Below are 16,271 nucleotides of genomic sequence, written 5' to 3'. Positions count from 1 at the left end.
TACAATCACTAGGTACCGAGAAATTTAGCAAAATGTTAAATGGCGCAGTAAACGTAAATCAAGAAATATTATAATGCCGATGTTTAACATTTTGTTGAATAACTCATCAGCCAGTGATCGCAAAAGGATAAAATACCACCATTCGATTCATCTCAGTGAGACAATTCTAACAAGCTATGATACATCTCTGTACGATTATTAGATGCCAAGTTATTTAATATATTCTTTATATACAGTAACTGTGATTATAAACAGTTCTTTTTAATATAAGATTTTTGAGGATAGGTGTGATAGTGACTATAGATAGATTGTGACTATATAGGATAGTTTTTAATAATAAAGTATTTTGAACATTCAACTGGTGTGACTATATAGTAGAATGTGACTATAACGGGAGTGACTATAGAGTATACTTAGAGATTGTTATATATATACATTTATTAAAATCTTCTTTAATTATTCATTTTTAAATAATAGGAAAGGGCATAGTGTATTATTTGATTTAGATGCAACAAATTTTCCAAATTCTTTTCCACTTGATTTCATGCACCTTATATATGAAAATATAGCTGGTTATATATTCAAGCTTTGGACTGGAAATTTCTTTCAAAAGGGTTATGAAGATAATAAAGATTATGTTCTTGACAAAGCTATATGGAATGAAATTGGGAATAATATGAATAATGTTCGGAAAACAATTCCAGCTTATTTGGGACGCCCACCACGCAATATAGTACTTTATTATAATGGATATAAGGCTGAAGAATGGTTTACATGGATTACATTATATTCTTTACCTCTTCTAAAAGATAGAATGCCAATAAGAAACTATGAAGGATGGGCTAATTTTGTTAAAGCTGTACGTTTGTGTAATAAATTAGTGTTAACATCACAAGATATAAAAAATATTTGATTTTTGTTTTATTCTTTTTATATCTATTATGAAAGGTATGTAAATATATTATTTAATGTAATTTTATAATATCTTTTTACTAAAAAAAATTTTTTTTATTAGAGAGTATTATTGTGGTAAAGAAGAACGTATTAGTACTATGAAGCTGTGTTTTCACAATATACTACACACAGCTGATAGTATTGAAAATACTGGCCCATGCTTGGCTACTTGGCAGTTTCCCATGGAACGAGTATGTGGAATGCTTGTTCCTTTAGCCCGATCAAGATTCCACCCTTATAAAAATATTATCAATAATATTTATATTTGGGAACTATTCAATTATTTACAATTTTATCAAACTATTCATACAAAAATTTTTTCTTCTCAACAGATTAATAAGAATGAAAAAAGGAATGTATTTTCTCAAGATGGTGTTAATGAAGAGTTTTATTATCCATCAGTAAATTATAAACTCAGTCAATTAGAATTAAAAAAAATTAAAGAGCATTTTTCTGTTTATTATAATGTTAAAAATTACAGACTTAAGTTAAGGCATAGTATTATTTTATTTTATTTTAATAAATAAATAGGTAATATTTAACATTTTAACTGCTATTATAGAACCTTTCAATGTATGGTACAAAATTTGGACGTTTACTTACAAAGGATGGACATTTCATTGGCTCAAAATGGATTAAAAAGAATAAAGATTGGGCTCGAACTAATTATTCAGTTTTGGTATGTATTTATAAACAAATGTAATTCTTTTTTAATTAAATATTAATAAAATATTATTGATAGGCTATCATGGAAGTAGATAAATGGGCAGCTTATCTAAAAAGACCTCCTGAATTTATATTACAAAAATTTTACGGGAATATTGAATATTATTTAACATATGAATTTGAAGGAAAAGTTCATATGCTTGCATATATTCATTGGACCACGAATATTACACCCCATTCAACCGATCGACAAAGGTTCTAACCTTACATTTCATATCTCAAGTGTCTAGGTTATATCCTTCGTGGTCTGCCCATGGTTTTAACTCATGTTCGTGATATACTTTGACTTGTCATGCTGTGTCATAGAAACTAATCATGCTAATTAATTTAATCCAACAATATATTATTATACTCACTTATAGTCATATACGGACATTTATGTCCGTGATATTTGTTGATGATGCTCCTTGTCATATACGACCATGATATTTGTTGTCAATTGCTTATGATGATACTCCTTGTCAGGTACGGACATTTATGTCTGTGATATTTGTTGATGATGCTCCTTGTCAAATACGACCATGATATTTGTTGTCAATTGCTCATAATGATGCTCCTTGTCAGGTACGGACATTCATGTCTGTGATATTTGTTGATGATGCTCCTTGTCAGATATGGCCATGATATTTGTTGTCAATTGCTCATGATGATACCCCTTATCAGGTACAGACATTTATGTCCGTGATATTTATTGATGATGCTCCTTGTCATATACGACCATGATATTTGTTGTCAATTGCTCATGATGATACCTCTTGTCAGGTACGGACATTTATGTCCGTAATATTTGTTGATAATGCTCCTTGTCATATACGACCATGATATTTGTTGTCAATTGCTCATGATGATACTACTTGTCAGATACGGACATTTATGTTCGTGACATTTGTTAATGATGCTCCTTGTCAGATATGACCATGATATTTGTTGTCAATTGCTCATGATGATACTACTTGTCAGGTACGGACATTTATGTCTGTGATATTTATGATAACCTTTGTCAAGCACAGACATTTATGTCCATGATATTTGTGATATCCTTTGTCAAGCACAGACATTTATGTCCATGATATTTGTGATAACCTTTGTCAAGCACAGACATTTATGTCTATGATTTTTGTTATATTTATGATAATCTTTGTAAAGCACAGACATTTATGTCTGTAATATTTATTATGCTTATCCTTTGTCTTATAATAACCTTTGTCAAACACAGACATTATTTATATCCATGATTTTTGATTTTTTGCACCCACCATCCAGTATTTTAATTATTTTTATTTTTTTTTTTAAATGTTGAATCATGTACCATTTTATTAGAATATATTTGGATTACATAATAATCACAAATATTCTATGAATGATACTTCCAGCTCCAGGCCAGTCTGATCAAACATTAGATATTATATTACCAATAAAATTAAAATTAAGAATAAAAGTAACCAAGTATTTTAATTATAAATAAGGCAATTTTATAATTTTTGACTGCATATTCATTTACCAACTTTATTAATAAATATTTTATATCACCTTATAACTATAAAAAAGGCAATTTTTTTTCAAGTTTACACATTAATTTGACCAGGTTCAAAATAATTTTGCACAGCAAAATTTGGCCAAAATTATTTGGCCAGAATTATAAAATGGACATAAAGTCTGGTTTGCAAATTTGACCAGAATTATAAAAACAGACATTTATGTACATTTTGTAAATTTGGCCAGCATTATGAACATAAATATTTTAACTAATCATCCAGTGATCATAAATAAATAAATTATAGCTTGTTAGCTTTATCTTATTAAGATATATTAAATGGTGGTAATGTGGCAATTTCATATTTCTATTAGGCCACACAAATTCAATTTTTCGGTTCACGTAACATTGAAATTTAAAATCAACCCAGAGACCCAGGTTTATTGTTTATTAGTAAAAAAAGTTTATATATATAATTGTGACATTTGATTGGTTGACTTTTAGAAAGGAGGAATTTATTTTTGCTCTAGAAGTTCTCAGCCGCATGATAAACTTACCTGCCAATAAAATTACGTCCTGATCACATGATAAATTTTTTATATATTAACTTTTTTTTATTGAAATTTGAAAAAGTGACCCAGCTGGATGAAGTAAACTGAAAATTTGAATTTGTGTAGCCTTATCATTAAATAAAAAGTTATTAGCATTTAAGAATATAAAAAATTCTTTCAATAAATAATGTTAATATCTTATTATTTATTAATTCTAAAGATATGAAACTACCACCATTTAAGATATCTCAAAAAATAATCCAACAAGTTATATTTTATCTTTCTGTAATTACTTAATGCCAAGTTAGCTTTTAGCATTTTAGTGTATTTAACCAAATAATAGACATTTTTTTTTATTGTATTTTGATATTCAATATATTCAATAAAAAAGATATACTAGATATTATTTTATTATTTATTTGAAATATAAAGATATATAAACATTGTGTTTTATAAATATTATGTAAATTTTGTAAAGAAAATTTACAAAATTTATAATTGATATAATATTAACAATTACTATAATTCATTTTTAATTGTTATAAAATAATACATTACATATTTATGGAAGTTAACATATATATATCACATTAAGAATTTATAAGGAAGATATATAAATAAACTTATAAATTATATTATATCAATTATTATAATTTATTATTTTAATTACTATAAAGATTTTTTAATATAATTCAACAATTAATTATTCAATTCATTACATATACTATTATATAAGTTATAGTAAAGATATACTATTTGTTTTGAATTTAGAATTTAAAAATTGGTTTATTGAAAAAAATATTGATTTTTTAATTTTTTATTTTTTTTACTATTAGATGCCAATTATTTAAAAATTGTCAGAAAATTGGATCTTTTAATGATTAGTCATTAGTATATTAAATATATGTAGTAATTACATAAATATATCTAATATTTAATTCAATTAAATAGTAAATTAAAATATATAGAAGTTACATAAACATATTAGTATTTAATATAATTTAGTATTTAAAATTATTTATTAAATAAAATATTAATTTTTTCATTTTATCTCCCTCTTTTATTAGATGCAAATTATTCTAAAATTGTTAAAAAATTAGATTCTTTAATTATTAGTACATTACATATGCATAGAAGTTATATAAACATACCTATTTAATGTAATTTAGCAATTAAAAAATTATTTATCAATAGGCCATTGATTTTTTTTTTGATTTTATTTTTTTTTCTAATTAGATACTATAATTTATTTTAAAAATTATTAGAAAATTAAATGATTTGATTTTTTTAATTATTTGTATATTAAATATTTATGGAAGTTAGATAAACATACCTATTTAATGTAATTTAGTATTTAAAAATTATCTTATTAATATAAAACTTAATTTTTGTTCTGTTTTTATTTATTTATTTATTATTAGATACAAATTATTTTAAATATTGTTAGAAATTGGATCAACAAAATTATTAAAATTAGATTTGCAAATATTGCAGTAATTGTTACAGAAATGTTATTAGTACATTTTTTCGTAAATCCCAAATTTTTTTTTTTAATAAATAATTTTGTTGATCCAATTTCTAACTTCAATCATCATAATTTCAGTTACTAGTGATCACCCTGATGATAGAAAAATTCTTCTAACAATATTTAAAATAAATTGTGTTTAATAATAAATAAATAAATAATTTATAAATACTAATTACATTAAATAGGTATGTTTATTTAACTTCTAATAGAAATGTAATATATTAATAATTAAAAGAGCCAAGTCATTTAATTTTTTAACAATTTTTAAAATAATTTGAATTAAATAAAAAAATAAATAAAATCAAAATAAAATCAATGTTAATTGTTAAATTACATTAAATAGGTTTATATAACTTTTATGCATATATAATGTATTAATAATTAAATATTTTGACAATTTTTAGATCTAATAAAAAGAGTAAATAAAAAACAAAAAAAAATCAATATTTTATTTAATAGATAATTTTTAAAAAATAATTAAAGGATCTAATATTCTGGCAATTTTTAAGTAATTTATATTTAATATTAATAAATAAAAACAAATTATTTTTAAATGTTAAATTGCATTAAACAAATATGTTTATATAACTTTCATAGATATACTGACTTATATAATAATATAAATAAACTTTATAGCAATTAAAATAATAAATTATAATAATTGGTAAAGTTTTATACATTTTCTTTACTATAAATTTATAATGTAATATAAATATATTATATTAAAGTAAACTTAATAATAAAATTATAGTAATTGGTAAATTATCATATCAATTATAAATTTTTACAAAATTTTCATATAATGTTTATAAAACATGATATCACATATATACTTTCATATGTCAAATAAATAATAAAAACAATATAAATATCTTTTTATATGTCTAATTTTTAATGATTATCTAGATACAATAAAAATAATTTTTTTTTGGTTAAATATACCAAATTGCTAAAAGTTAAATTGCATTGACTTGCCATTAAGTGATTGTAAAAAGATAGTATACAGCTTATTGGATTGTATTGAGATGTATTAAATGGTGGATTTATACCTTTAGGATTAATAATAAATAATAAGATATTAACATTTTTTTGAAAGAATTTTTTTGTATTCTTAAATAATTCTAAATGCATTCAATAACTTCCCATCTATTGATGATAGAAACCACTATTTAACCATTTAACTTATCTTGATGAGACAAAGCTAACAAGCTATAATTTATTTTTCTATGATCACTGGATTATGATAAGTTACCTTATAAACTAAATTTGGATTATTTTTTTGCATAAATTTGAGCTAATTTTAAACTGAGTCCATTTGGTATAAATTTAGCACAAAAACTTTCTATAAGGATTAAAATATCTATATTCATAATGCCGGCCAAATTTACAAAAACTGTTCATTTTTATAATTCTAGTCAAATTTGCAAACCAGACATTTATGTCCATTTTATAATTCTGGCCAAATTTGCAAACTGGACATTTATATCTATATTATAATTCTGGCCAAATAATTCTGACAAATTTTGCTGTGCAAAATTATTTTAAACCTGGCCAAATTAATGTGTAAAACTTGAAAAAAAATTGCCTTTTTTATAGTTATAAGGTGATATAAAATATTTATTAATGAAGTTGGTAAATGAATATGCAGTCAAAAATTATAAAATTGTCTTATTTATAATTAAAATACTGGATGGATGGGTGCAAAAAATCAAAAATCATGGACATAAATAATGTTTATGCTTGACAAAGGTTATCTATCATAAGACAAAGGATAAGCATAATAAATATTACAGACATAAATGTCTGTGCTTTACAAAGATTATTATAAGTATAACAAAAATCATGGACATAAATGTCTGTGCTCAGCGCGGAAAAAAACCTTGGAAAAATTTCAGAAAAATTCCGGTTAAATATAAAAATTCTGGAAATTTATTTTTTCAACCGGTATGGAATTATGGAATTAAAAAAAAATTCCAGTTTTAGATGGTATTACACAATATATAATAATCTTTTCTTTTTTTTTATTCGTGCATATACAATATGGAGTAAAGCATAGCAAACATCTCTATTTTATCACTAATTTGCCGATCATTTGCTGATCATTTATTTGATCTTATCACATAATACAAATGTCGTGACAGATCAATTTTACACAATAATAAATATAATAAATGTTTAAAATTTACAAATAACTTCACAAAATTTTAATTTTAATTAAAAATTTATATAAAACATAAAAATTAATACAAATACTAATAATTATATTATAGTACTAATAATTTAACCATGTTTAGTATAATATTTCAAACAGATTATCTATATTACTTTCTATTATTTCTAAATTATTTTCAATATTCTCATCATTATTATCTTCACTTAAACTATTATCATCTTCATCTTCAACTAAAAGTTTTTCATTATCTTTAATGATGTAAATAATCTTTTTTATTAGAAATATATTAATAACAAATAATTGGCTAATTTCTCTATAAGCAAAAAACCTGCATTATAGGTCGAAACCTTGCATTATTTTTTTTACAGATTATATATAATAAAAGGAATGTTCATGCAAAATTTCAAGTTTCGGCTTTGCGTATTCGGCTTCGGCCTTCAATTTTTATCCCGAAACTTCAAATTATCACATATTAATAATTTTGCATATAAAAATTAAAAATTATATAAATTATTTAATTTAAAGTTATACAACAATAAAAGGTGGCATGTTTTATTTTTTTCTTATTTAGGCATTTACTTTGCCTTGCACTTTTTCATAATTTAATCATTTTTTAATAAAATGAAACTTGTGATCGGCAAATGATCATCAAAGTGATATAAAGCATGTTCGCTATGCTATGGAGTAACCAGAAAAGATATACTGGCTTTAAATAATCATATTGTAATAAACTACTGAAATAATAAATAATAAAATTAAAGATAAAAACTTTTTTGCGATATAAATTTATTAAATGAAATTTCCGGTATTTACAAAATATTCCGGAAATCTGCTACGCCACGACCGGAACAATTCCGGGATTATAAGATTTTACCAGTTTTATCAGAAATTTACCGGAAAAACTGGTTAAATTATAATGGATTTTCCGCGCTGTCTGTGCTTGATAAAGGTTATCATAAGACGAAAGATAAGTATAATAAATATTATGAACATAAATGTCTGTGTTTGACAAAGATTATCATAAGTATAACAAAAATCATGGACTGTCTTGACAAAGGTTATCACAAATATCACAGACATATATAAATGTCTGTGCTTGATAAAGGTTATCACAAATATCATGGACATAAATGTCTGTGCTTGACAAAGGTTATCACAAATATCATGGACATAATGTCTGTGCTTGACAAAGGTTATCACGGACATAAATGTCTGTGCTTGACAAAGGTTATTATAAATATCACAGACATAAATGTCCATACCTGACAAGTAGTAACATCATGAGCAATTGACAACAAATATCATGGTCGTATATGACAAGAAGCATCATTAAAAAATATCACGGACATAAATGTCCGTACCTGATAAGGAGTATCATCATAAGCAATTGACAACAAATATCATGGTCGTATCTGACAAGGAGCATCATCAACAAATATCACAGACATAAATGTCCGTACCTGACAAGTAGTATCATCATGAGCAATTGACAACAAATATCATGGTCATATATGACAAAGAGCATCATCAACAAATATCACGGACATAAATGTCCGTACCTGACAAGGGTATCATCATGAGCAATTGACAACAAATATCACAGCCATATCTGACAAGGAGCATCATCAACAAATATTACGGACATAAATGTCCGTACCTGACAAGGAGCATCATTATGAGCAATTGACAACAAATATCACGGTCATATCTGACAAGGAGCGTCATCAACAAATATCACAGACATAAATGTCCATACCTGACAAGTAGTAACATCATGAGCAATTGACAACAAATATCATGGTCGTATATGACAAGGAGCATCATCAACAAATATCACGGACATAAATGTCCGTACCTGACAAGGGGTATCATCATGAGCAATTGACAACAAATATCACGGCCATATCTGACAAGAAGCATCATCAACAAATATCACGGACATAAATGTCCGTACCTGACAAGGAGCATCATTATGAGCAATTGACAACAAATATCACGGTCATATCTGACAAGGAGCATCATCAACAAATATCACAGACATAAATGTCCATACCTGACAAGGAGTATCATCATGAGCAATTGACAACAAATATCACAGCCATATCTGACAAGGAGCATTATTAACAAATATCACAGACATAAATGTCCGTATATAACTATAAGTGAGTATAATAATATATTATTGGATTAAATTAATTAGCATGATTTGTTTTTATGACACAGCATGACAAGTCAAAGTATATCACGGACATGGGTTAAAACCATAGGTGGACCACGAAGGATATAACCTAGACACTTGAGACATGAAATGTAAGGTTAGAACCTTTGTTGATCGGTTGAATGGGGTGGAATATTAGAGAAGATAATGTAGGACTTTTGTCATTCTCAAAGTATGGTGCACATGAATTTATTGATGCCTTTGCAATTGATCATTGTGTAGGATTTTTTAATCTTAATGGAATATATTATATAGTAGATAAAGAGTTTGGAGAAATTTTAGACAATTATTAATCCTACATAATTATTATATTATAAAATATATTAATTAAACAATATCAAAAAATTGTGAAAAGATTGGTGGGAGTAAAGAAAGTGTTATTAGGCTGATCACTGGTTAGATTCTGCGAATGAAACATGATTATTATAATCAGAACCTCATAAGTGAACCTAACTTATGAGAAGTAATTCATTGATCGTTATAATAATAGTTTGGCTACTTGGTTTAATAACACTATTCTGCACATATTTTGTACGTTTAAGTTTATATAAATGCTGTACAAATATTGTATAAATTGCAAATTACAATTTTATGATTTGTTTAAATGTACATTTATTGGATATATTTTGTATATTTGTAAAAACTCTCCATTATTTATACACGTATCAAAACATTTATCGGACATTTTAAGTATTTTAAAAAATGCAATTTTAAAAATATGGCTAATTTATGAGCGAATAATAAACACATTGAACATTATGTAACTATTTTATGTATAATTTATAAACAAAACGTTTTTATAGGGTTTTGATAGTATCTATCTAAATTATATTGTGCTATTTCATTTCCATTTTCTGCTGCCTTGTTATACCAATAAACAGCTTGTTTCAAATCCTTTTTTGTACCTTTACCATGCTCATATAAGTTTCCTAAATTATTTTGTGCCATGCTATAACCTTTTTCAGCTGCTATTTTGTATAATTCAAATGCTTTTGTTATATTAATTTCTGTTCCAACTCCTATATCGTAACAATATCCAAGTTGAAATTGAGCATTTAAATAACCTTGTTCAGCTGATTTCATATAATACTCAAATGCCTTTTTTTCATCTTTTTCAACACCATTTCCATTTTTATAACATCTGCCTAAATTATATTGTGCTTTGTCATATCCATTGCCTGCTGCCTTGCTATACCAATAAATAGCTTGTTTTAAATCTTTTTCTATTCTTATACCATTCTCGTAAGAATATCCCAATACATTTTGTGCAACATTATGCCCTTTCTCAGCTGCTGTTTTATATAATTCAAATGCTTTTGTTAAATTAAGTTCTGTACCAACTCCTTTATCATAACAATATCCAAGTTGGTATAATGAGTTTGAATTCACATACTTCATTAAGATTTTAAAATACTCAAAATCTTTTTGCTCATTAATCTTATTATTATTAGACTGACATTTTTTACTTTCTTTAGCAAGTTTTTCAAATAATTTAAATGCCTTTATTTCATCTTTATCAACCCCTTCTCCGGTTATGTAATGTAAACCTAATAAATATTGTGCATGTTTAAATCCCTTCTCAGCCATTATTTTAACTAATTCCAATGCTTTTACTCTATTTATTTCAGTTCCTAATCCATATTCATAACAATAAATAAGTTGAGATTGTGCATTTATGTATTCTTGTTTAGCTGATTTCTTATATAATTCAAATGCTTTTCTTATATCTTTTCTTACACCATGCCCTAATTGATAACATCCACCTAAATTAAATTGTGCAAACTTACATCCATTTTCTGCTGCTTTCTGCAAATAATAAACCGATTTATCATAATTTGTCTTTAAAAATATTTTATTAATATGGTACAATCCAAATTGGGTTAATCTTTTTATTGAGAATATCATTTTATAGTAAAACTTAATTTTCTTATGTTTGTCTATTTCAAATCTTATTTTTTCATTGTAATAATCTTTAAGATTATTTTTTGCTATAATACTTCCATTATTTGCTGCTTTTTCATACCAATATTTTGCCTGTGTTATATCCAATTTGGTTCCAATTCCATTATAAAAACAATCACCAAGTTTAAGTTGAGCATCTACAATTTCTTTGTTAGCTAACCCTGTAAAAAAAATTACTCCGTTTTTAATTCCGTTTTTATTCCGTTTACATTAATAAACAAGAGTTTCCATTTTTTTTCCATAAAGGTCTCATATTCACGGAATTAATATGGAAACTTTACTGTTAAAAAAATAAAATCGTTTAATTAATAAAACTGATAATAAACTGATGATAAACTGATAAATAATTGAAAATTCATCGATTAATAAATGGATAAGTTTCGGATAAATTACTAAAACTTTACTGAATTATTTAAATTAGTAAAATGGATAAAATACTGAAAATTTATTAAAATAAAACGGATAAAAAAAAAATAAATTTGCTTAATAATAAAATGGATAAAATTTGGATAAAACACTGGAAATTTACTTATTAATAAAATGGATAAAATTCGGATAAAACACTGGAAATTTACTTATTAATAAAATGGATAAACACGGATAAAATGCTGAAATTTTATTTAATAATAAAATGGATAAAATTCGGATAAAATGCTGAAATTTTATTACAATAATAAAATGGATAAAATTCGGATAAAATGCTGAAATTTTATTACAATAATTAATGGATAAAATTCGGATAAAGCACTGAAAATTTTTCAGATGGATAAAATCCAGATAAAGCGCCGAAAACCTATTATAATGAAATGGATAAAATTCGGTTAAAACACTAATACTTTAGTATACCAATTACTTATTAATTTATTAACCAAACAATGGTTACATTGTATAACTCCAACTCTACTGTTTAGATTTCTTACTGGATCGTGTTTGTCTAGTTGATGTTTGTTTCTGTTGGGAAACTTCTTTTTTTCTTTTACCTCTACCTTTTTTACCTGCAAATTGAATAATGCATGAGTACAATAAATTTGTTGAGAAAATAAAATGTCTTGCCAAAATACCAGGAGTTTCTACAGCAAATTCAGTTGTAGCTGGAATATTGACTTCGGAGGTAGATGATATATTAGTTACAACTGGAGCATTTGATTCATTGGTAGAGAAAGTGAAAACCATTGTTTCAGTTGCAGTAGGAGCGTTAACTTGTGGAGTTATTGCAAGTGGTGCATCAGTAGACGAAGTAGAAGATGGTGGAGTAACTCCTATTTTGAAAATAATATTATTGTACTTGTCGATCGATCTAAAACTGTGAGACACTATATAAATTATTTGAAGTACTCTCAGAATCTTGTGAGCTTTCAGTTGTTGTTGTTCTATTATTATCCATACTATTATGCTTTTTAGGAGGTTGGACATTTTTTCTTTTTGGTGGTGGTGGTGGAAGACCATGCTTCTTTGCTTCGGCAATTTTCTTTTTTTTCGCCTGGTCAACTGTAAAATAAATTTTTTTTTTTTAAAAAAAAATAAAGTTTATACTTAATTTGGCAAATTTACACTTACCCATGCTATTACAATATAAAGCAAGCCATTCTCGAAGGATAAAATCAGCCTCAGAGACTGGAAATGTTGGGTTTGCTTCTTTAAACTACAATAATAATGAATTTTTAGTTTATTTACTTTCTGCAAATATAAATTTAATTATTAAATACTTACATCCCTAATAACTTCTTCTACTTTTCCTTTTTGCTGACGAGATACTGATTCACCACGTGAAAGCCTGGAAGCTGCTCTATTTCGAAGATCATTCTGTAATAAATTAATTTGAATCAGACAACTGGTGCATTACTAATAAACAAGTAATAATATACTGTATTTACTCGAAAATTTAAATATTGATCTTTATCTAACTTCAAAAGTTCGTGCCATTGAAAATCATTTTTAATTTGTTTAAATTCCTGAATCTTGATTGGATTCATTGCTGATCCTTTTGGAAACTGAAACAAATACATGTATTACTACTACACAACAATTACAACAATTACGAAATATTTGTAAAAATAATTTAAAACATGCTTGTTCATTTGTAGTCCCATATATAGTGCTATGTGCATTTAGAGATTTAAGTGAGGGGTCAATTGTCATCAGTGCTGTATATAATTTCTGTCGTTGCTCAGTATTTAGTACATTAAGGAGAGATGGTTCATTATTAAATAGAGCAAGAAAGAACTGTTGACGCTGCTCACAAGTAAGTTTATCAATTTGTATATTATTTTGGGACATGGTAAATTTAAAGAATTTCGTGAAATATTAAATAGAAAAAAATTAAAGAAAAAAGAGTTGAAGAGCTTATTTATAAAGTTTAAATAGTGGATTTATACGAGTTTAATTTATTTACGCGTTTACGCGTTTTAATTAATAAAGTTTCTGAAATTTGATCGACACAAATAAAGTATATAAAAGCTTAAATATGATCTAAGGTAATAATATGAAAAATTTGAGTATTATATTATACAGTCTAGTAAATCTTGTCAAAATTTATACATTTTTAATATGGCTGTTTTATGCACTTGTATTTGGTGTCTTCAAGAAACAAGTGGGTTAGGTAAATTAGTTAGTAAGTCAACTCGTGCAAAACATGTGACAAAACAGAAAAAAACTTGGATCAACTCAGAAAATATACCTGCATCACAGCGATGCCTAGCTACTTCTATTTCTCAAACTATTCCAATGACATTATCACCTAATAATAATATTCTAGAAGATCAAGATTATAGCAATGAAGAGAATAATATAAATGATCAGCAGATTGAAATAGTGGATAGTGAAGAAGAGAATGATAATAATATTGAAGAAGAACACATTTATGATAGTGAAACTGATGAATACAATAATGGCGAAAATGAAGATGAAGATGAAGAATATAATAATAATGGGGAAGGAAATGAAAATATTGAATGTGAAGATTTTGGTAGGCTACAGTAAATAAACATTATGAATTTATTTTAAATTTTGCATAAATTCTAATAATTATTCAGAAAACTTAATTAAAGGTTTACAGCTTCTTCAAATTAAAGATAAACACAATATTTCAGAAGCTGCATTTAACGAAATTCTTAAAGTTTTTGAAATTCCTGGAATTACACTTTACAAACTTCGAAAGTTTCTTGGAAATTTTATGTCATTAAAACCAACTCTTGTAGATTGTTGTATAAATTCATGTGTGGCATTCACAGGCGAGCTTATTAACAAAAATATTTGTCCAGAATGTAAAGAGCCACGTTATAAAGTTGATGAAGAATCTCAAATATCTCGAAAAAAAGCTGCTTATTGGTCACTTATTGATTCATTTCAGACCCAATATAAAGATAAAACTCGTGCAGAAATTCTTCGTTACAGATATAATTATACTTCTACTTATGAATATACTCTTGGTAATCAGATAGGTGATGTATTTGATGGCCTTCAATACAAAACTTTAGCCACATCTGGTTTCTTTTCAGACTGTCAGGATATAGCTCTAATGGCATCAATTGATGGATATCAAATTTTTCGTCAAAAAAGAGATGATTGTTGGGTTATACTCTTTATAAATGCAAACTTACCACCTAATATACGTGTTAAGCGAGAAAATTTAATGGTTTCTGCACTTATTCCAGGACCAAAAGCACCAAAAAACTTTAACTCTTTTCTACAGCCACTAATCGATGAATTAAAGCAGTTGCAAGGTTTTGCATACTTATTTTTATTATAATGTATTTAATATAATATATTAATTTTTATTTCATAATAACAATACAGAAGGTATTCAATGTATTGATGGTTTAACAGAAAATACCTTTACACTCCATGCACACATTTTAAGTATTTCTGGTGATATCCCAGCACTTTCCAAAGTGATGTATACAACAGGACATAATTCATATAAAGCATGCCGATTTTGCTCTATTCGTGGAATATATTGTCAAGGAAATCGACATGTATATTTTCCACTTAAACCTCCAATGAATATGTCAGGATGTCAGTATAATTCTGAAAACCTTCCGCTGAGAACACATGAAGATTATATACGTGATGTTACTGTTGTAAAAAATGCATCTGGATCATCACGTAAACGTGAAATACAAGATCGAGGTACATTTATTTTAAATACATTTAGCAAATTCATATAAACAATTCTTACTTGTTTATATTTACAGGGGTAAATGGCCGCAGCATCTTATTTGAATTAAACTCAATTAGATTTCCTGTATCTTTTCCTGTTGATATTATGCATGGGTTGTTTGAAAATGTTGCACCAGCAATGCTTCGGCATTGGTCTGGCATTTTTTTCAAAGATGATCAAGACTTTGATTCTAATTATATCATTCCTAATAAAGATTGGACAGAAATAGGAAAAACAATGGAAAAAAATCGAAAAAATATGCCATTTGATTTTGGTCGTCCACCTATTAATATTCAGCAACATTCAGCTGGATTTAAGGCAGAAGACTGGATGAATTGGGTGGTATTATATTCACTTCCACTTTTACAAAGCTATCTTCCAGAAAGGTAATGTTTTAATTTGTAAGTGATAAAAGCACATTATTTTTTGATGTTATTTAATAGATAGATTTTGCTAAATTTATTTAGGCATTTAAATGGATGGGCAAAATTCGTACATGCAACAAAGCTTTGCCTTAAACATATTA

General features: G+C 26.1%; 4 protein-coding genes across 4 annotated transcripts; 2 read left to right on the top strand and 2 right to left on the bottom strand.

Moving 5' to 3' along the window:
* Window positions 1–544: 544 nt before the first annotated feature.
* On the top strand, window positions 545–913 carry OCT59_009760 (uncharacterized protein; the record flags this gene model as incomplete). Its single annotated transcript, XM_025309526.2, has 1 exon — window positions 545–913. One exon carries the CDS (start codon window positions 545–547, stop codon window positions 911–913), a length of 369 nt encoding a protein of 122 aa, XP_025170167.2.
* A 28-nt stretch (window positions 914–941) lies between these two features.
* OCT59_009759 (uncharacterized protein) lies at window positions 942–1,882 on the top strand (the record flags this gene model as incomplete). Its single annotated transcript, XM_066132580.1, has 4 exons — window positions 942–952; window positions 1,016–1,355; window positions 1,517–1,633; window positions 1,697–1,882. 4 exons carry the CDS (start codon window positions 942–944, stop codon window positions 1,880–1,882), a joined length of 654 nt encoding a protein of 217 aa, XP_066000210.1.
* Window positions 1,883–10,404: 8,522 nt separating this feature from the next.
* Window positions 10,405–11,529, bottom strand: OCT59_009758 (uncharacterized protein; the record flags this gene model as incomplete). The annotated part of the gene is made up of 1 exon (XM_066132578.1): window positions 10,405–11,529. One exon carries the CDS (start codon window positions 11,527–11,529, stop codon window positions 10,405–10,407), a length of 1,125 nt encoding a protein of 374 aa, XP_066000209.1.
* Window positions 11,530–12,486: 957 nt separating this feature from the next.
* OCT59_009757 (uncharacterized protein) lies at window positions 12,487–13,559 on the bottom strand (the record flags this gene model as incomplete). Its single annotated transcript, XM_025327660.2, has 5 exons — window positions 12,487–12,845; window positions 12,922–13,074; window positions 13,144–13,228; window positions 13,297–13,389; window positions 13,461–13,559. 5 exons carry the CDS (start codon window positions 13,557–13,559, stop codon window positions 12,487–12,489), a joined length of 789 nt encoding a protein of 262 aa, XP_025170168.2.
* Between the last annotated feature and the right edge of the window lie 2,712 nt (window positions 13,560–16,271).

This window comes from Rhizophagus irregularis, chromosome 18, assembly GCF_026210795.1.
Source record: "Rhizophagus irregularis chromosome 18, complete sequence".
Taxonomy (NCBI): Eukaryota; Fungi; Glomeromycota; class Glomeromycetes; order Glomerales; family Glomeraceae; genus Rhizophagus; species Rhizophagus irregularis.
Note: the sequence above shows the minus strand (reverse complement) of the source record. Positions and strands in the feature narration are given on the sequence as shown.